General features: G+C 41.0%; 2 protein-coding genes across 2 annotated transcripts in view; one reads left to right on the top strand and one right to left on the bottom strand.

Annotated features, from left to right (window-relative positions):
* The window catches only part of FLT3 (fms related receptor tyrosine kinase 3), a 141895-nt gene that overhangs the window by 13728 nt on the left and 106924 nt on the right, over positions 1 to 21243 (bottom strand). Inside the window, exons 18-23 of the mRNA XM_049778220.1 lie at positions 18711 to 18793; positions 17050 to 17177; positions 8177 to 8299; positions 5787 to 5898; positions 4856 to 4955; positions 1748 to 1853 (exon numbers count right to left, since the gene is read on the bottom strand). Coding sequence (XP_049634177.1) covers positions 1748 to 1853; positions 4856 to 4955; positions 5787 to 5898; positions 8177 to 8299; positions 17050 to 17177; positions 18711 to 18793 — 652 coding nt within the window. The remainder of the gene's footprint in view (positions 1 to 1747; positions 1854 to 4855; positions 4956 to 5786; positions 5899 to 8176; positions 8300 to 17049; positions 17178 to 18710; positions 18794 to 21243) is intronic.
* Positions 11463 to 12719, top strand: LOC126015667 (G1/S-specific cyclin-E1-like). The gene has a single exon (XM_049778269.1). The coding sequence runs from the start codon at positions 11463 to 11465 to the stop codon at positions 12699 to 12701; it is 1239 nt and encodes a 412-aa protein (XP_049634226.1). The 3' UTR covers positions 12702 to 12719.

Consider the following 21243-nt stretch of genomic DNA (forward strand, 5'->3'; position numbering starts at 1 on the left):
TGATGCTTTTCCACATATATCACCTTAAGTATTCCTTAAAAGCATATTTGTTGAGAGGGACAAATATAGTACAGTGGGCAGGGCAGTGGCCTTTTGTGTAGCTGACCCGGGTTCAATCTCTGGCACTCCATATGATCCTCTGAGCCTGCCAGGAGTGATCCCTGAACATAGATCCAGGAATAATCCCTGAGTATAACCAGATGTGGTTCCAAAACAGAACCCCCCAGAACACCCCCAAAAAAGAGGATACTTGTTGATTCTGTATTTTAGACCCAAGATTAAATGACTTAATCAATATTGTGAGAAATAAATGATGGAGACCTGGGAGATGGCTTAAAGGGCTTTGAATGTGGAAGCTTCATGTTTTATCACAGTTCTGCATGGATACCTCTGGCATCACAGGTTTACCTCTTCCCCAAAGAGAGAAAAAATGAGGAAGGACTAAAACCAAGAAAGGGATACAGTTTAGCAGTCAAAGCATTTGCCTTGCATATGTGAGGCCCTGTGTTCAGTATCCCACACCACTAACACCACAAGAAAAGTATAAATAAATATATGTGAACCTTATGTTTGGGGTATTCAAGATTGCATTTTGTTTGTTTGTTTTTGGGTCACACCCAGCAGCAGTGCTCAGGTGTTACTCCTGGCTCTGCACTCAGAAATTGTTCCTGGCAGGCACAGGGGACCATATGGGATGCCGGGATTTGAATCACCATCTTCTCCATGCAAGGCAAATGCCCTACCTGCATGCTATCTCTCTGGCCCATAGTTTGCATTCTTAATCACTTCATTTAGGGATGATCCTTTAACTATGCCAGGATTTGTGGATAAAAGAATCAGCAAGGTACTCCAAATTACCCAAACTCAACATGGCTCAGTTAGCATCCTATACAAAGGAGAAACAGTCTTAGAGATGTTAATTGGCTCACTACCACAGAAAAAATTATTAGGAGGTAGAAGAGAAGGACTAGAATTAGAGACTCATGCCTCCTTCTGGTCTAGTATGTTATCTCACAGCTGTGCAGTGACTCCATACTCAAATGCTGTGATAAATTAGGTAAGAGAAGTAATTTATGGAGGTCAGGGGTAAAGTTTTACTTTGTCAAAAGGACTGGAATAAAAGGGACTGGAGACAGAACTTTGGGTAGAACATTTGACTTGCATGTGGCTAACAAGGATTCAGTTCTTGGCACCCCATAAGATCCCTGGAGCCCCACCAGGAGTGATCCCTGAATGCAGAACCAGAAGTAAGCTTGTGGGCCTCAAGCTAACAACAATACAACAACAATATTAGGTAGTGATTTCTGAAGGTCAAGTGATAAATTTTAGTTAGCTGTCTGGTCCTCTACACTGGACACTTTAAAATGAACTAAAATCTTCAGAACAAGACTTACGTCCCATTGATCATATTAATAAATATAGCTCATATAAATTTTATTTGTGTACTGGGGATGTGGAGGGAATTGGGTGCTAATCCTAGAAGTGTTAAAAGGAACATGAAATGCTAGGGATTGAACCCAGGGCTCCCTTGTGCAAATAGCATGCAGTGTTGGAATCCAAACCCAAACCTCAACAGGTAAAACCAGTGCTCTAGAACTGAGCCACATCCCCAGCCTTCATACAATATTCACATAAAAATCAAGAGAAATTATGGTGAGGAAGACAAGTGGTATTTTTACTTCTTAGGAAGTGGATATTAATTCTTTCCTTTTTAACAGTGCATTCTAAATATGGAGCTGATACATACCGCTTCTTCTGCATCTGCCAACTGACACCCTAAAAATGAAGTCAGATGAGTGAAAGAAGGTCGCTTCCTTGAGTCAAAAGCCCAGCAGGACTGCATTATAAAGTATCTATAAAGCAAGAGGTAAAAAATCAAGTTGAGGGAACCAGCATAGAAGCAAAACAGACAACTTGTCACAAAATGCAGCGTCATTAATAATTAATAATTGACATATTTATTTTTATTACTTTTAGATTTTGAACTCAGATCATCAGATTAGAAAGGACAAATGATCTCTTCTGTATGGAGGATATAGTGAGAAACTGGCCTTTCTAATGGGTTTGACCAGTTCTAGGTTAATTGACAGGATTTTGTCACTTTGTATTTCAATTCCCAGTACTTACACAGAAGTAGAAAATTTTATTTTAAATTTGCTTACTATGATCATAAGAAACAAAGCCTTTCTTACAAAATCACTTTAAACCAGCTCTCCTTGAGTGGAGCAATAACACAGCAGGGAGAGCAGTTTCCTTACAGTTCTTGACAGGGGTTCAATCCCTTGAATCCCATATAGTCCCTCAAGCACCTCCAGGAATGACCCCGGAGCTAAGAGTTAGGAGTAACTCCTGAGAACTGCTGAGTGTGGCCCCAATACCAAAAACTAACCCCCCCAAAAAAGAAAACCACATACAAAAGTACTCTGCTCTCCTGGTTATAATTTCCTACTAGATTCTGAATTCTTGGAAATAAGTCACAAATAAACTCAAACTTTGGGGCCACACCTGGAGATGCTCAGGGGTTAATCCTGCCTCTGAATTTAGGAATTACTTCTGGTGGGGTTTGGGCGACCACATATGGGGTCGTCATATGGGATGCCAGGGATTGAACTCAGGTAGGCCACATGCCCTGTCCACTATACTCAGATCTGTAAATGCAAATTTTAATGTTCACTTTGCCTAGGAAGACTCACAGTTGCTGCCATAGTGCATCAAATGTAAAGGAATATCAAATAACTTTGGAAAGTATCAGTCCATGTTACCAGCATTTTTTTTAATACCTGGAAACTACATTCTTTCTCAAAATAAGAATAGTTCTGCTCCTTCCAGATATACAATCTCCATTTCAAATCTGAAAGCATGCTAGTTTTGCAATGGGGAAATCTCCAATTCACAGGGATAACATACCAGCTCACTTTATGTAGAAAGTTTCTGGCAGAGCTGGCAGGCCAGCAGTGCTCCTAGACCTACCCCAATTCTTATTCCTTCACACTCTATTATCTCAAAACAAATGGAAAGTTACACAATGAATTGCAACGTTTTGCCTGTTAATAATTTAAGATGAAAAGAAAAAAGTGACGATTTAATTCCAGGTGGCAGGAGTGGTGGGAAGATTTACTGAATCGTCTTTTATTCTTAGCATATAATGACTTCGGCCTTCCTAATGTCACTCGTTAAATTACCTAAATCCAAACATTTCTAGGCTGTACCTGTCATTGTAAGACTTGTTAGCAACTTGGGTTATAATTATAGGATCAGTTTACCTCATGAATATAATTATTTTGGGCTATGTTACTTTGCCGTGACCTACAAACCTACATGGGTGCAGGTAAGCCACTAAGCAGGCCAAGGCAAGGTTCAATCTGCCCATGTCCAGTCTTGCCAGGCTGTTGCTGAGTCCTCACATAGCAACCATATATTCAGAGGCCACAAAAACAAAGCTGTGTCTGTTTACTTTTCTATACATAAGTCAAGGGAAAAGCATGGTGATAATACTAAGATAAAAAATTTACTTGGCTTACTGCTGAATTAATGTCTGCATGTAACTCCAGGATCTTTGAAATAATTTTTAAAAAATACAATGGATCCAGTAGTACAGTAGGTAAAGCACTTGCCTTGCTTGTCAATTTAGGCACCTTATATAATCCCCCCAAATCCTGCCAAGAGGGATTACTGAGTGTAGAGCACATCAGAGCAGAAGTAAGACCTGAGCACCACCAAATATGGCCCCGAAATATACATTAAAACACACATCATTTATGATCTATTACATATTTGGAATAAATATTTGGAACAAAACTGGGTAAAAGGAGCTGGATAGAAGTAAGGATAAGTTTTCATCAGTCTTCCTGGAACAAATCATGCGTAGACTCTTTCAGAATGGTGAGAAAATAACACTCTGTTGCTGTTGTTATTGTTGGAGGAGGAGAAGATGAAGAGAAGTAGAAAATGAAGAGAAAAAATAAGTAAAAAAGAAAGGAAGGAAAGGGGGAAAGAAGAAAGAAAGGAAGAATTAGATAGTGTACAGAAATGCCTTTGGAGAAATATGGTATAGATCAGAAGTCATAAGATGGCATTTTATTGCCCTCAAGGGTGTCAAAAGTTGGGGCTTCAGAAATAGTAAAATGAATTGGCACTTTACTTGCACACAGACCCAGGTCTGATTCCCAGCATCCCAGATGATCCCCTGAGCAGCACTGGTAGTGATTTTTGTGTGCAGAGCCAGGACTAACCCCTGAGTATTGAAAAGTGTCCTATCCTCCAAAAAAAGGATGTTAAGAACAAATGAATAAAAACCAAGCAGTGAATCACTTAGATCAGAATAAGGTTCAATGTTGCTCAGAAATTCAAAAAAAAAAAAAAAAGAAAGATCTTTTGAGGCTGGAGTGGTGGTGCAGAGCGGTAGCTCTTGTAGCCAGCGCTAGCCAAGGATGGACCACGGTTTGATACCCTGGCGTCCCATATGGCCCCCCCAAGCCAGGAGCGATTTCTGAGCGCTTAGCCAGGAGTAACCCCTCAGCGTCACTGGGTGTGGCCCCAAAACAAAAACAAACAAAAAAAGAAAGATCTTTTACTTTCTTCCCCTTTTGGGGGGGGGTGTGTGTTTGTTTTTGAGCCACATCCAGCAGTGTCCAAAGGGTCAGGGAACCATATGGGATACTAGAGATTGAACCCAAAGGTAGGGCTCTTGCCTTGCATCCTGTACAACACTCTGGTCCCTCACTTTATTTACTTTTGAAGAGGAATCATATGAACTTCACAGGAATAGTGTTGACCATTACCCCAGTGTGTGAAGCCAGACAGACCACACCTTTCTGATTGTAGTTGATTTACATACAGTACGGTTTGCACTTACATTTCTTCTGTAGCATAAAATGGCTGATCCATTTTAAATCCACTCTGAATAAGCTTATAGAAGTTTGCGTCAACTGAAATTCCAGGGTAGGGATTGACACCTGGAAAAACATTAAATTGTTATTGTTCATTCATGGCTGTCACGTAATTGACAACACCAAGCTCTCCCATAAACCAGATATTGCTGAGTGATAGGGTTGCCACTGAGACAAGCAAATAATGGGGCGGGGATAAGGCTGGTTGGTAGAGGATAACAGGCCCAAAGACATCTGCAAATAAAACATAAAATGTCCATTGACAATCACATGATTGGTTGGATCTTGGAACATTCTATTCAGTGAAATCATCCAGATAAAGAAAAAAATAAAGAAGAGTTTACTCATAAAAGTATCCACAGAAACCAAATAAATGAGGGAGCTTAAAATTGAAAACTCTTGTTTGTAAAATCTAAAATCAATCAGTGGTTATTATAAGGAATTGCGGGAAGAGGAAGACAAATCAAGTGAAAAGGGACAATTGCTTGGTGAAGGATTGAGTCTGATTTTTATCAGTTAACTTCAGTGTAAATGAATATTCATTTATAATGATGCACATCTGAAGCTTATGCTATAATATAATGCTATTTCACTAGAAACTTTTAATTTTAAAAACTCAGGGGAGGACTTTAGGGATTGTATAGAGGTTAAGAGAAACCCAATTCCATCTGCAGCATCATAGATGGTCCCAGAACTCCACCAAAAATAATCCCTGGGCACAGAGCAGGATTACATCCTGAACACTGCCCATCCTGAACATCGCTCAAAAGCAGAAACAAAAGCAAGCAACCAAAGATCCCTGAAGTAGCATTGCAACAACAGAAGTAAGACTTGAAGAGAGGAGGGAAAATGCAGGGGTTGGAATGTGCAGAAACCCCTAAAAAACTCAAAACTTACCAAGTGAGAATATTTCCCAGAGTAATATTCCATATGACCATACATCACTTTTAATCGTGTAGATCCCTTCAAATAAGCTTTCAGGAGCCATCCACTTTACAGGCAGGCGGGCCTGTGCAAACCCAGGAGGAGATATTTTTCAAATGGTAACTTTTCTATGCATTAATATTACTTGTTTTCTCTCATTAGTTAGATTTATGTGCTAAGACTACTCTCTTATTTGGGGGTGGGGGGTCACATCAGGTGGCGCTCAGGGGTTACTCTGGCTCTACGCTCAGAAGTTGCTTCTGGCAGGCTAGGGGAACCATATAGGATGCCGGGATTAGAACTGGGGCCTGTTCTTTGTTGGCCACGTGTAAGGCAAACTCCTTACCACTGTGCTATTATTGCTCAGGCCCCATGCTAAGGTTACTTTTAATGCTTACTTGAGAAAATAATGATCCTCAATGATTTCACTTTCAAGTTAGAATTCTAATAGTTCTAACTACTGTGCAATAGTTTTTAAGCTTTTGGTTTTGGTTTGTTTGCATGTTTTGGTCACACCCAGCACTTGTAGTGTAAGGGATCAAATCCAGGACTCCTGAATGCAAGCTATATACTCCAACCCTTTGAGCCCCCTCCTCAAGTTAATAGAGTATTTTTAAAAACAAAACAAAAAACATTATCTTAGGGGCCGGAGCGATACCACAGGGTAGGGCATCTGCCTTGCTTGCGGCCAACCCAGGATGGATGGTGGTTCAAATCCGGGCATTCCATATGGTCCCCAGAGCCTGCCAGGAGTGACTTCTGAGCGCAGAGCCCGGAGGAACTTCAGCGCCGCCGAGTGTGACCCAAAAACAAACAAACAAACAAACAAACAAACAAAAACATTGTCTTAAAAAGAGGCTTGTGCTTCCTACGTTCCAACACAGTTACTTTTTATAAAGAAGTTACTTAATGACCAACAGGTAAGTAGATATTAGTGGATTTGGGGAATATGTTTTTAAAGCATTCCTTGGAAGAACTTTTGTGGACATTCCAGCCACAAGAATGTGGTGAGGCATGCACATGTCATCATTTCCAGAAATGACATAAGGCTGATTACTGGGGAATCTAAAATTTCCAGTAGCATTAAAGTGTTCGATAAGTATAAAGTTTGATCAGAATCAACATCCAGGGAATGTTAAGTTACTGGCAGAGCATTTTATAGGAATTTCTTTTTCTGAATTGAAGAATCCTTAACAGCACCGATTCTGCCAAGTCAAATCAAAGCTCAGGGAAGAAACTCAGCCCACTGACAAAGAGATAGAATCAAACAGGCTTGTCTGGTTCATGCATCTTGTTAAGATAATCATTGATTCAAACAGAGTTTACGTTCCAACACAAGATATCATCAGCAGCGAGGGGAGAGAATGTGAACTTCATCATAGTTACAGCTTCAGCCACAAGGGCAGGAACACAACTATGCTATCAGCAAAGAAGTTTATTTGATCTTAGTGAGAATACAATTGAATTTTATTTTGAATATTTATTGGGTGTTTACCTTGAACAGATGTTTTCATGTTAATTTTATGGATTTCTTCTCACAACAACTCCCTGAGGTGTGTGTGCTTACTTCCTTGGAAACAATTGAGCTTCTTGTGTATTTTACACTGCGAGTGCTGGTCCATATCAATATCTATCTATCTACATATACACAATATCTATATATATCTACATCTATATTTATGTATTAGAAGCACATCATATTTCTGTACATCATATTTCTGTGCTGTCACTTTCTCCCCCCATTGTCATTATTCACAAATGTGGACAAGAATGCCTAAAAAGCCCCTAACTGAGGAATTAAGAAAAGGAAGTACATTCACATGGAAATTTAAAAATCCGTTTTTGTTCAGATACAATTTGATTCAAGTACTCAAGTGGCGCAGACACAAGTAGACTCAATCCTGTTTTTTACAGCTACCTGCATAAGGTGAGACACATTAGTAGCCAATATTTAAATGAAAGAACCTGTTTTTTAAATATGGCTACTAAAATATAGCTTTATAATTGATATGGCCACATATCAACAACATTTGTTTTTTTATTTGATGAAAAATCACCTATTTACACAACCAGAAACATACTTCAGGAGTAAATCAAGCAAATGGAATTGAAATAAGTACAAGTTAAGCAAGTTTTTTAAATGTGTGTCCAGCAAAGTGTGCAATTGATTTATTCTGACTAGTCTCAGGATAGAAAGAAGGCTTCTTAACTCAACTTTAAGCATAAGAAAGCAAACTGCTATAAGGTGGTTTTTTGGTACCCTCATCAATCTAACATGCTCTCATGGGGAATACAGATGTTGGACCATGACAATAACAAAACAAAAGCACTAAATAAAAATAACTAAGGAATGGTGGTCTTACATTGCCCCTGATGACATAGTTAGAATCACTCATAATGTCTCGAGCCAAGCCAAAGTCACAGATCTTTGCCACTTTCCCATGGGTCACAAGGACATTCCTGGCTGCCAGGTCCCGGTGCACACACTATACAAAGGAAAATTGAAGCATTAGTCATGGTAATGCATGTAATCACAGAGTGAAGTCCCTCACCTAGATTTAAATCAGTAAGAAAGATAAATGTTTGAAATGTCATGATCAGTTATCATGATGCAAAACAAACTGAGTAACTATGGAAGCTGGTTACTTCAGCTAGTTTGGCTGTGGAATATTCCATTAAGTATAGAATGTTCCCAAAAGCCAAAGGGCTTTTAGAATAGTCAAACCTATCCTTCAGGGCCAGAGGTAGTAAAGTGGATAGGGGGCTTGCCTTACCTGGCAGACCTGGGTCTATTGCCGGCACCCTATATGGTCCCCCAAGCCTGCCAGGAATGATACCTATGTGCAGAGCCAGAAATAAGTCCTGAGTATCACTCAGTGTGGGCCTTCCCTCCCAAAAAAAAAAAACAAAAAACAAAAAAAACAAATCCCAACAAAACCCCTATGCTACTTTTGCTCTTTGCAGTAAGAACCAGCTCAGTACCCCCCCTAAAGGTCTTTTCAGAGGGCCTTAGCCAGCATGGAGACTAGTATGGAAAAATTAATGTCTCCTCAGACTGAAAAAAGTAGCTTTAGTCAAAGTTGGGGAGATAACAAAATAGACTGAGTTATAATTTGGCACAGAAGTTAACTGTGTTTGATCCCCAGTATCTACATGGTCCCCTAAGTACCACTTGGAGTGGCTCCTGAACACTGTCAAGTATGGCCGAAGTATTAAAAGAAGGAATACAGGAGAAGAAGGGGAAACAAAAGGAGGAGGAAATGAAGAAGATGCAGGAGGAGGAGGAGGAAGAGGAAAAAGAAGAAAGGGTGAAGAAGGTAACTTTAGCAATAAAATGGAGTAATAACAAAGAAAATGTTCATATAAAGTTGAGTACTTGCTTTGCATGGGGAAGACCTAAACTCCATCCCCAGTACTCATGCTCCCTCAAGTCGGGATGCTTATTTAATATTCTTCCTTGTTCCACCTCACCCAGACCTCAGAAAGCTACTATCATCACCCAAACTCAGACATATTTTTTTTGTGCTTCAATGAGAAATATTCGGGTATTCTGAATTAAGCATTGCTTTGTCATTCCATAAATCTCACACTCAAGCTATTTAGCTTGTGGCCTTTCTAAACACTTTCCTGGGCACCCTGGCTATTCTGTCCTTCAAAAATCTTCACTAGGGGCTGGTGGCCTTTCTAAACACTTTCCTGGGCACCCTGGCTGTTCTGTCCCTTCAAAAATTTTCACTAGGGGCCGGCGCGGTGGCACTAGAGGTAAGGTGTCTGCCTTGCCAGCACTAGCTTAGGACGGACCGCGGTTTGATCCCCCGGCATCCCATATGGTCCCCTAAGCCAGGAGCGACTTCTGAGTGCATAGCCAGGAATAACCCCTGAGTGTCACCAGGTGTGGCCCCCCCAAAAAAAAATCTTCACTAGCCCAAGCATTAACTCCTTCAAAAAGTCTTCTTGAGCATTTCCTCCCATCCCCCAAAGATGACATATTTCCACTCCCTCCCAAGTTTTCCAGAACTTCCTTTGACATAGCCTTTGTTATGAGAGAACAATCCTTGCTTTGTATGTCTGGTCATCTCTTTCTGTTCCCTCAGTGATAATAGTGGACAGTTGGTCAGCCCTAGCATAGTGTAGGGCATGTGATCAGAGCTCAACTAATATCACTCAGAGTCCAAGGCCTGTTAGAGGACACTAAGAAATGAAGCCATGTCAGGGGAGATAAAAGAGTAAGGTATGATTCTGATGGAGGGTGATGTCTCAACAGGAGATAGGGCAGAGGTCTAAGAAAGTGGAATTTTCTCATCTATTCTTATTTAAACCCTGGAGAGGTGTGTACATATGTGGGAGAGAGCTTTACCTTCTGATCTCCAGTAAAAAATAGTTTGAGTGCTGACAACTCTAGCCTACAAGCCAGGTCTGCTGATCCATGACTATCCTTGACTGTTTATAGAGATGGTGCTCACAGAGGTGTTTGTTCCATGGGGATCCACATACATCCCTATGGTCCCTTTATGTAGTAACTAACTCAGTTTTAAGCCACAGATGTATCATTACACATAATTGGTGTAATAATACTTTGATGTTCACACTACAAGGAAAGACCCTGAAGAAGCATTTATCAGAACATCTTTCCACTGTGGCACTTGATGGGTGAAAGCAAGGTGGGGGTCAGTATCTGAGCTATAGATGAAAAGGGAAAAGGTGTCTTCAGCATCAGGTGAGGAAAATGATGAGAGATTGTGCCTTAAAAGATGAGGGGTGTAAAAATAGTAAGAGATTTGGGGCCGGCGAAATGGCACTAGAGGTAAGGTGTCTGCCTTGCAAGCACTAGCCAAGGAAGGACCGCGGTTCGATCCCCCGGCATCCCATATGCCCCCCCCCCCAAGCCAGGGGCAATTTCTGAGCGCTTAACCAGGAGTAACTCCTGAGCATCAAATGGGTGTGGCCAAAGAAAAAACCAAAACAAACAAAAATAGTAAGAGATGGGCCCGGAGAGATAGCACAGCGGCGTTTGCCTTTTGCAAGCAGCCGATCCAGGACCAAAGGTGGTTGGTTCGAATCCCGGTGTCCCATATGGTCCCCCGTGCCTGCCAGGAGCTATTTCTGAGCGGACAGCCAGGAGTAACCCCTGAGCACCGCCGGGTGTGGCCCAAAAACCAAAAACCAAAAAAAAAAAAAAAAAGTAAGAGATGGTATTTAAAAAATAACAACAGCACGCCCCCTAAGGCGCGCAGACCCTGTCAAGCGGCCCCGCATCGCGCGGCGCGGGGGTGAGGCGGCGCTCGGGGCAGCCGCCGAGGGGCTGGGGCCGGGGCGGGGCGGCGCGGCGGGTGGCGGGAGGCGCGAGGGCGGGCCGGGCGGGCGCCGCGCGCTGGGATTTTTTAAATGTCCCGCTCTCGGCCGGGCGCAGGAGCAGCCGGCGAGGCAGCCTGCGCGGTGTAGGGGGCAGGCGCGGAGCCGATCCCGCCACCGCCGCTGCCGCGCGCTCAGCCGACCAGACCCGACCCGGCCCGGCCCGGCCCGCCCGCCGCCCGGCTCCCGCTGCCCGGCTCCCCGCCGCTGCTCCCCGGCAGGGACTGCTTCCACCCGCCGGCCGCCGACACCCGCCCCGCCCGAGCGGCTTCGGCCCCGACGTGCGAGCCCCGCGCCATGCCGAGGGAGAGGAGGGAGAGGGATGTTGTCAAGGAACGGGGTCCCGTGCAAGAGGACAGTGGCAGCAACGAGGTCTCGGTGCGCTCCAGGAAAAGAAAGGCCAATGTGGCCGTGGATCCAGATGAAGAAATTGCCAAAATTGACCGGGCTACGACAAGCCAATGTAGTAATACACTGCCACGGGACAATAATAATAAAGCAGTCTGTGTAAACCCCTGCTCCTTGATTCCCACACCTGACAAAGAAGAAGATGAGCTGATCAACTCAACCTCTGTGTCTGATCCTCAGAGCTTTGCCCCATCTAGAGCCTCACCACTGCCTATACTGAATTGGGCAAATAGAGAGGAGGTTTGGAAAATAATGTTAAACAAGGAAAAGACCTACTTAAGAGATAAGCACTTTATGCAGCGACATCCTCTTCTGCAGCCTAAAATGCGAGCAATTCTCCTGGATTGGTTGATGGAGGTGTGTGAAGTCTATAAACTTCACAGAGAGACATTTTACTTGGCACAGGATTTCTTTGATCGGTACATGGCAACACAACAAAATATTGTAAAAACCCTTTTGCAACTTATTGGAATTTCATCTTTATTTATTGCTGCCAAACTTGAGGAAATCTATCCTCCCAAGTTGCACCAGTTTGCTTATGTTACGGATGGGGCTTGTTCAGGAGATCAAATTCTTAACATGGAATTGATCATCATGCAATCCCTAAATTGGCAGTTAAGTCCCCTGACCGTTGTGTCCTGGCTGAATGTATACATGCAGGTGGCATATCTAAATGATGTTTATGAAGTGCTCTTGCCACAGTATCCTCAGCAGATCTTCATACAGATTGCAGAGCTTTTAGATCTCTGTGTTCTGGATGTTGGCTGCTTAGAATTTTCCTATGGTATTCTTGCTGCTTCTGCCTTGTATCATTTCTCTTCCTCTGAATTGATGCAAAAAGTTTCAGGGTATCAGTGGTGTGATATAGAGAAGTGTGTCAAGTGGATGGTTCCATTTGCCATGGTTATAAGGGAGACAGGAAGTTCAAAACTTAAGCTCTTCAGGGGTGTTCCTATTGAAGATGCACATAACATCCAGACCCACATAAATAGTTTGGATTTGCTGGACAAAGCCCAAGCCAAGAAAGCCATATTGTCTGAACAAAGTAGAATTTCTCCTCTCCCTTCTGGGGTCCTCACTCCACCACAGAGCAGTGAGAAGCAGAGCAATGAGCAGGAAACAGCATGACCGCACCAGCATTCTCCACCAAAGACAGTTGTGCAGAAATTCCTGTTACAAGTTCTCTTCTGTCTATGGCAGCAGAGACATGCACTAGACTAGCTTTTACAGATATTTAAGTGGAAGAACATGTCTTTTCTGCAACAGAAGTGATTTGTTGATGGCATTGGACAGGGAGAAGTGTTTTTATTGAATACTTAGATTTTTTTAAAAATATATGGGTCAAGTACACCAGCCACCTCCAGAACACCAATGAGTGCTCCAGATGCTGCTAAGGAGGGTGATACTTGACTTCATTGACTATTTACACAAATAACAATGGCTTGAAGTTGAGGAGTGCCATGTTGCTTTTGGTCTCCTATCGGGTGTTCTGGATTTTGTTGAACTAAATGGAACAGACAGTTGTGAGCATTATGATGTGAGCAGCCTGCAACCAGCTGTGCTGGGGGCTTGCCCTTTCACACGATCAGTTGACAATGTACAATGCCTTTTATGAACTGTTATTTTCTAAGTGCTGCTATGTCTATCCGTTTTTTAATAAAGGTAACACTGTCTTTGAGACAGCTGGTTTTATGAGCTATTGCCTGGTAATTTAAGTTAGAAATCAACTTTGTGGCTATATAGCAAGTTCTCTTTTTTAAATTCTTGCTTCTTGAAGTTCAAGTCTTTGAAGCAAACTCATTAAAAGAAAACTTTTGAAGTGTAAGTTTCGAGTGCACCTTCATTTCTTAAGGGCTCCCAGAGCTGGGAATGAGACTTTTGTCACTTCTCCCACGTGTCCTTCACAGTGGTTGCTCCAGTCAGGTTCATTGGAGGTGGCTGTATATGAAGTCACCTCTTAGGTGTGATTTCTTCTATAGAACAGATCAAAGGTCTTAAAATTCTATAGTTATTATTATTAAATATTCCAGGCCAAAAGACTTTTTCTTTGGAGAACTTGTTTATGTAACAGTAGCCTGAAATAATATTTGAAGAAAATGCAAAATAAAATTTTATATGTAGCTCAAGGCCAGGATGTCTGTTTCCTGAGCACAGATGAAATCACCAAGTGCCTTGCTAATAGAGGAGGGAACAGTCATTTTTAACAAGAACTAATGTACAAATTCTTTCACATATTGAACACTCTTAAAGCAGTGGCCTTGTCAAGTTTGTATTTTGGTATATGTATGGGTTCATAAAAGGGAAGGTGAAAAGGCAAACAAATGCCACTTATTTCAACTTCGTATTCTGTCTCGTTTTGCAAAAAATCTTAAAGTGAACAAACCTATTTCAAATTTGTACCATATTTATATGAATTTTAAAAGAGACCCTACTTTCAGATTGTAATGTTATAGTTCTCTTAAGTTTGACAAGAATTTCCAAATAAATGCATTATAAATCTAAAAAAAAAAATAACAACAGCAACATTTGATCAAGGATATTCACATCTAATAACTTTCAGACACAAAAGAGAAAAGAGCTGGAAGTTACAGCTCACCTCATAAAGCTCACCACAAACAGGGATGAGTTTAGTTAGAGAAATAACTACGTTTTGAACTATCCTAATAATGAGAATGTACGAGGGAAATAGAAAGCCTGTCTAGAGTACAGGCAGGGGTTGGGTGGGGAGGAGGGAGATTTGGGACATTGGTGATGGGAATGTTGCACTGGTGACTTTTCTTTACATGACTGAAACCCAAACACAATCATGTATGTAATAAAGTTGTTTAAATAAAAAAAATTTTAAAAAAAGGATATTCATATTTATAAAAATAAAAGAGCAAAAAAGTAATCCCTTTTACTATCTGAGGAAAACAAAACAACCCTTAATATTCAAATTGAGAGGCCAGAGAGATAGCACAGTGGTAGGGCATTTGCCTTGCAAGCGGCCATCCCAGGATGGACAGTGGTTCAATCCCTGGCATCCCATATGGTCTGCCAGGAACGATTTCTGAGCACAGAGCCAGGAGAAAGCCTTGAGCATTGCTGGTTATGGCCCAAAAACTGAAAACAAAACAAAACAAAAAGATTCAAATTGAGGGGCTGGAGAGATAGCATGGAGGTAAGGCGTTTGCCTTTCATCAGAAGGTCACTGGTTCAAATCCCGGTATCCCATATGGTCCCCTGAGCCTGCCAGGAGTGATTTCTGAGCATAGAGCCAGAAGTAACCCCTGAGCACTACCAGGTCTAACCCCCCGCCAAATGAAAACGATTCAAATTGAAATCAGGGAACTATACAGATTAATTTGGAGAGAAATTACTTTTTGGGAGAAGCATGGAGTGGGCATATCTGGCAGTGGTTGGAGCTTACTCTGGCTCCATGCTCAGGAAGTTTTAGTGGTAGTGCTTGGGAGACCAAATGTGGGCTGGGAATCCAACCTGTGTAGGTTGCACACAAGGTAGATACCTTACCCCTGTACTGTTTCTTTGACCAGAACTGACTTTATTTAGAACATAAAGCTTATTCTCTAGAAACAGGTAACTCATTTATTTAAAGCCTTTTTATCACTTAATAAAGTTTCACAATTTTTAAATATAATCTTACAAGTCTCTTGTAATTGTTTGATCAGTTTAGTTGCTACCATGAGCAGACTCCCTGCTCCCCACCCTAGCTATTTATTTCATGTCAACCTTTTTTTTTTTTTTTTTTTTTTTTTGGTTTTTGGGTCACACCCGGCAGTGCTCAGGGGTTATTCCTGGCTCCAGGCTCAGAAATTGCTCCTGGCAGGCACGGGGGACTATATGGGACGCCGGGATTCGAACCGATGACCTCCTGCATGAAAGGCAAACACCTTACCTCCATGCTATCTCTCCGGCCCCTTCATGTTAACCTTTTATTTCAAATTAAACCATAACTGACATCAAACATTATTTCAGAGACAGTTGGCATTCGGTGGTGCTTGGAAATTACTTACTATGCTTGGAGGTACATATTTGCTACATATTAAAACCAGGGGTTCTGCATGCAAAAAACACAAAAGTACTCATACCCTTGCATACATATCCCCCTTAGGACATTAAATTTTCTTTTCTTTTATATCTTTCTTTTTTCTTTCTGCTTTTTTGTTTGTGGGTCATATCCAACAGTGTTCAGAGTTTAGTCATTTCTTTAACTCAGGGATAACTCCTGGAAAGATTTAAGGGACCATACGGAATGTAAGGGATAGAACCCTGGTTGGCTGTTGCAAGGCAACTATTTCTCTAAGACAATACTTTTTGTTTCTTTTTTTTTTATTTATTTGTTTTAAGGCTATACTGGCTGCTTGTTATACCCAGAGGACCATGTGGGTTACCAGGTACTATATGGGGTGAGCTAAGAGGACTATGTGGAGTATCTGAGATAAAATTCTGATCAAATCTTGGCTGCATGCAAGGCAAGTGCCCTATCAGCAGGCCAGACAGTAAATTTGTGTGTGAGGGGATGCATACCTGGTAATACTCAGGGCTTTCTCCTGGCTCTGTACTCAGGGATCATTCCCTGAGGGCTATGAGGTCCTTCTGTAGAAGATTGAATGTGGGGTCAGCTGCGTACCAGGCAAATACCCTACTAGTTTTAACCATTGCTCTAGCCCCTGGACAGTAAAATGTTTTTTTAAATAGACACTTTCGGGTTAGTCTTTCAAAAGTCAGGGAATAGAATGAAAGAATGAGCGTGGAAGAGAAAAAGGGAAACTCAAAAGGAAAAGAGGAGAAAAAATCTTGGGAAACAAAGGGCACATCATGGACAGTAAGAAAACAAAGATAAATGTCTAAGAATGACATCAATCTGCCTAAGATCCCAGGATATTAGAAAAGACAGAGAATGGCTAGGCAGAAAGGCAAATATAAAGAAAATGCAAATTCCTGGTAGAAGCCACCATTTGGGGCAGATTCCATGAACTTAGTATCACACAGTCATAATAGATGGCAGAGGCTGAAGGTTTACTGCAGGCCACTGCAGCACACGGCTCTGAAGCAAAGGCATCCAAGTTGTCTGTCGTGATAAGCCGAGTGTGCTGAATTGTGCCTCCACTCACTCCCCACTCAATCCCCCAAAGTGAATTCCACATGCAAGGAACAACCTGAAAATCTGAAGGAGCCACATCTTATTCTGAGCAAGAAATCCCAAAGACTTCCTATCTGGACCTCTAAGAATCTTTTGAACAAACTGAAGGGCTGTGATAACCATTATCTTATAAGAGATACAAGGCCAGGAGTATAATTAGCCAAGAATATCCTATGTGATTTCAATAGTGGGAATGGTGGTGGAGGTGGAGAAAGAAACCTTAAGGGACACACATAAAAATAAATAAGAAAAAAAAAAACCCTCTTTTAAAAATTATATTTTTTAAAATATAATTTTTTGCTGTGGTTAGTTTCTTCTTTAAAAGGAGCTTACCGACTTAAATTCCAAAAATTCCATTCCTTTGGCAACTTGATAGGCAAAACAAAGAAGATCTTCAAATGTAAGCACATTCAAGTCCTCTTCTTCCTCCAGCCTTTTTTGGTTTTCGTATTCAATTTCATCTATAAAATAGAATTGGTCCTCATTTTTACTGTGGCTCCAAGAAGTTGCCTTAACTTTTATTGCAGAGGATAGTAAGCCATCTTTAAGTAAGAATTTGGAGAATACAAATGGAATTTAGGGAATACAAATGGAAGCTATCACAGCATTCTCCCTATATGAGCAATCCAAGCCAGCTAAACTGAGAACTGTGCTATCTATAAAAGCCCTCTTTTTGGTAAGAGGGATAATGTCTCTTCTTGCTTTGCTCTCACAACCTCCTAATTTGGCATGAGTTTTTATTTGTTTGTTTGTTTGTTTTTGTTTGTTTTTGGGCCACACCCAGCGGTGCTCAGGGGTTACTCCTGGCTGTCTGCTCAGAAATAGCTCCTGGCAGGCACGGGGGACCATATGGGACACCGGGATTCGAACCAACCACCTTGGGTCCTGGATCGGCTGCTTGCAAGGCAAACACCGCTGTGCTATCTCTCTGGGCCTGGCAGGAGTCTTATATACTCTTCTTCACAAAGCAGTATGTCCCATTATGAGAACATTAATCTACTATATTTTATGCATCAAATTGTGCACTTTCATCCCACAGCTTCCTTCCATTTAATTCTTTTAAAGGTCTTACAAAGAAAAGTACTAGGCTCACTTCATAAATAAGAAAATTGTGAGTCAAACACAACTTGTCCAAAGTTATCAAAGCAGAAAATGAAGGAAGTGGAAGTTACTCCACTGTATGACAACAAAACTCTTTTTATCCCTACATTTCAGGTAATAGGAGGTTTCTAATTAATTTATAACTTTAAGAAGAATAACCTAACAAAATAAAAGTTGTCCTCAGTTTTATTAACTGAACACTAAATAAATACACCTTACACTGGTGAAGGGAATGGCCCTAATTCAGTCACTATGCTTGAAATTCAACTAGAAAGAACTTGTAATTCACAATAGTCTCAATAAAAAATATTTAAATACACTTTAGATAATCTGTTGGCTTATATATTATAAATATTTATATTTTGTAAATATATTTAGACATTGAAAATATATAACTTGCTTAATTATATATATATGTATTACTATAATGGTATTGGAAAGAAAAGCATGCTTTTGCATATATGCACTCAAAAAATAGCTAACACAAAGGGCTCTCCTGAAAAGATGACAGAATAAACAAGACAGTATGTGTTTGTGAATCCCCTTATAGCACATTCAGAAACCAACTAAATATTTTATGTAACCTATAGCAGGCACCAGATGAATTTGATCAACTGCCCTTGGCTAAAATTCAGGCTAAAATTCAAATTATTTGAAATTAGTCAAAGAAGTAGTCTAAGATAGGCTTGGTAGTTTGTTTATATAAAAATAAATCTATTCATTTTCTATTGATTGATTAAACCTTTACATAATTTTCAAAATTTACTGAATATATGCAAGTATTTATCTAATCAATTACTAGAGCAATGTTAATTCAGCTGAAAATAGCTAGCACAAAATTTTGCACCCATTTCCATGTAAAAATGTTATTAGTGAGAATAAAAAAATATTACCTTCAGATTGAAATGAATTTCCGTTGAACCCTGAGATATGATCCAAGTCCTGGTGTATTTGAACTTCTCTTGAACCAGGCATGCTATTAAAAATTAGTTTTAAAATGATCATTATTTATGTTGCTTTGAGTAGACAACTCACTACAAAACTAACTCATCAAAGTAATGGCTTTTAAATTAAAATCATAGCCTCATCCTCCACATGCCAGGATTTCTGGGAGTTTGACTGGTATGTGGGGGGCTCTGGGCAGGACAGCTAGCCACAGGTCCCCTGGGCTGAACTCCTAGTCCAGGGGGCCAAGATCCCCCCAAACCTGGTGGGTCTTCAGGGCCACGCCTGGTTAATCGGGCCCTGGGGGGAGGCGGGGGAGAAATCCCGCCCTTTGCATCCCAAAACTGCAGAGGCACGGCTGGGCTCAGACCACTCCACATGCCAGGATTTCTGGGAGTTTGACTGGTATGTGGGGGGCTCTGGGCAGGACAGCTAGCCACAGGTCCCCTGGGCTGAACTCCTAGTCCAGGGGGCCAAGATCCCCCCAAACCTGGTGGGTCTTCAGGGCCACGCCTGGTTAATCGGGCCCTGGGGGGAGGCGGGGGAGAAATCCGCGCTAGCCCCCGCGCGTACTTCATATATTAAGTGCATTCCTACTGTTATGTTACTTTTTACGTATCCAGAATCTTTACTATGTATCGTGCCCTTTCCCACATCCCTACAAAGCTCTTTTTTATTCCTTTACTCTCTATCCCCCCCCAAACATCTCTAATCTACATTACTCTTTTTAATCAGTAGTGTACAAGCGTTATCACAGACCAAAGCCGTGCATTGTGTGTAACAACCCCAAACTGTTTCAAGATACATAAAATGGACACGTATTTCTTTAGAATATTTTGGTTTTTTTTCTCTGACAGCTATAATCCTTACTAAATGTTGTCTTATATAGTGACGATTCTAACCGCTTTTCTTCTTCTCTTTTTGAGCTGTTTAACAAGGAATCTTAGAGAAAGAGTCCCCCAGATTAATGCTTATGATTGAACCATAATTGTTCTTATCACCCCCTTATGGGCCAAGAACACCACGTGGCATTGCTCCTTTTTTGCATAGGCACATTAAAATGGGAAAATACTATACATATAAATAAGATCCTATCTAATAGAGATTGGTACAGACTAATCTTATAGTGCAAAGGGACCTTACACCCTGAACATTGTCATAACGACCTGGCACAGACCTCAGAAGAAAGGACATTCCCCTGAACCAGGGAAGCCATCCACAAAACATCCAGGCTGGTCTATAGCATCACCTGGAAGCAATCCTCTACCAAGGAAGACTCTACACTGCTCAGACATTGTCCTGCTCAAAAGAGACTTCCATTAACACTGAGAAGACTTAACAACAACAACGATTTGCTTACAGGACAGGGCTCCCTGCATTGCCCTTTGATTGTAAGGTGAAACCAGAGGACGCTCCACATCCTGACTTCAATGTTGGATATACAGATTCCAGGATCTTAAATACAGAAGCTTGATACCAACAACAGAGACTGTGTGAAAAATATAAGTGTGTTGGCACTACAGACAATGTCTTGGATTGGACGATCTAGCTTGCCTGGAGCCTAGAGTTGGTCTTGTGCCAGGAACCTTCAGGGGTCGGGTCTTTTTGTATTTAGGCCAAGGTTATTTCTTTCCATGTCCCTCATATTTTGGTGGGCCTATGCAAACAACAATTGCCACTCTAACACCATTTTTGCTGTGCTCCTTTGACTCTAATCCTTAAAAAGAACCCAGTTAAGATTTGAGGTCAACTTAAGCTAATATGCATGAATATGGAAATGTAAAAAAAAATGCTATGCCTGTAATGTTTAAGGAGCTATGTAAGTTTTATGGCTTTAGATTGCCTTGTGTGCTGTTAAGAAATATTATAGTGTGTTACAATCTTAATGTTCTTTGGATGAAATTTCAAAGTTGGGATATCAGCAAGGGGACTTCTGAGAATTATGTTATGTATTGTCCTTCCACTGTAACTTTACCTTGTCCTCTTTCTTTGCATCCTTGTTCTCATAATTACAAATAAAAAATTAAAAAAAAATCATAGCCTCATCGTGCTAATTTTTTCTGGATATTATAAAGCATCATTGTAAGTGAGCTCTGTTATTTGTATGGGAATTTTTTGGTTCAAAGAGAACTTCACTCAATTCTGTCTCAAACTTCTGAACAGAGTCTCAAAATCACATTTACAATAGAGAAATTAGGCTTTGTAAAACAACAAATATGATGTTCTAAATCCAAAAAATAAATATAAAGTGCGACTGTTTGTTTTAAATGTAAGCACATTCAAGTCTTCTTCTTCCTCCAGCTTTTTTTTTTTTTTTTGGTTTTCATATTCAGTTTCATCTATAAAATAGAATTGGTCATCATTTTTACCATGGCTCATACCCATCAGTGCTCAGGAGTTACTCCTTGTTCTGCAATCAGAAATTATCCCTGGCTGTCTCAGGGAACCCATATGGGATGCCAGGGATAGAACCTGGTTTAG

This window comes from Suncus etruscus, chromosome 8 (genome assembly GCF_024139225.1).
Source record: "Suncus etruscus isolate mSunEtr1 chromosome 8, mSunEtr1.pri.cur, whole genome shotgun sequence".
Lineage (NCBI taxonomy): Eukaryota > Metazoa > Chordata > Mammalia > Eulipotyphla > Soricidae > Suncus > Suncus etruscus.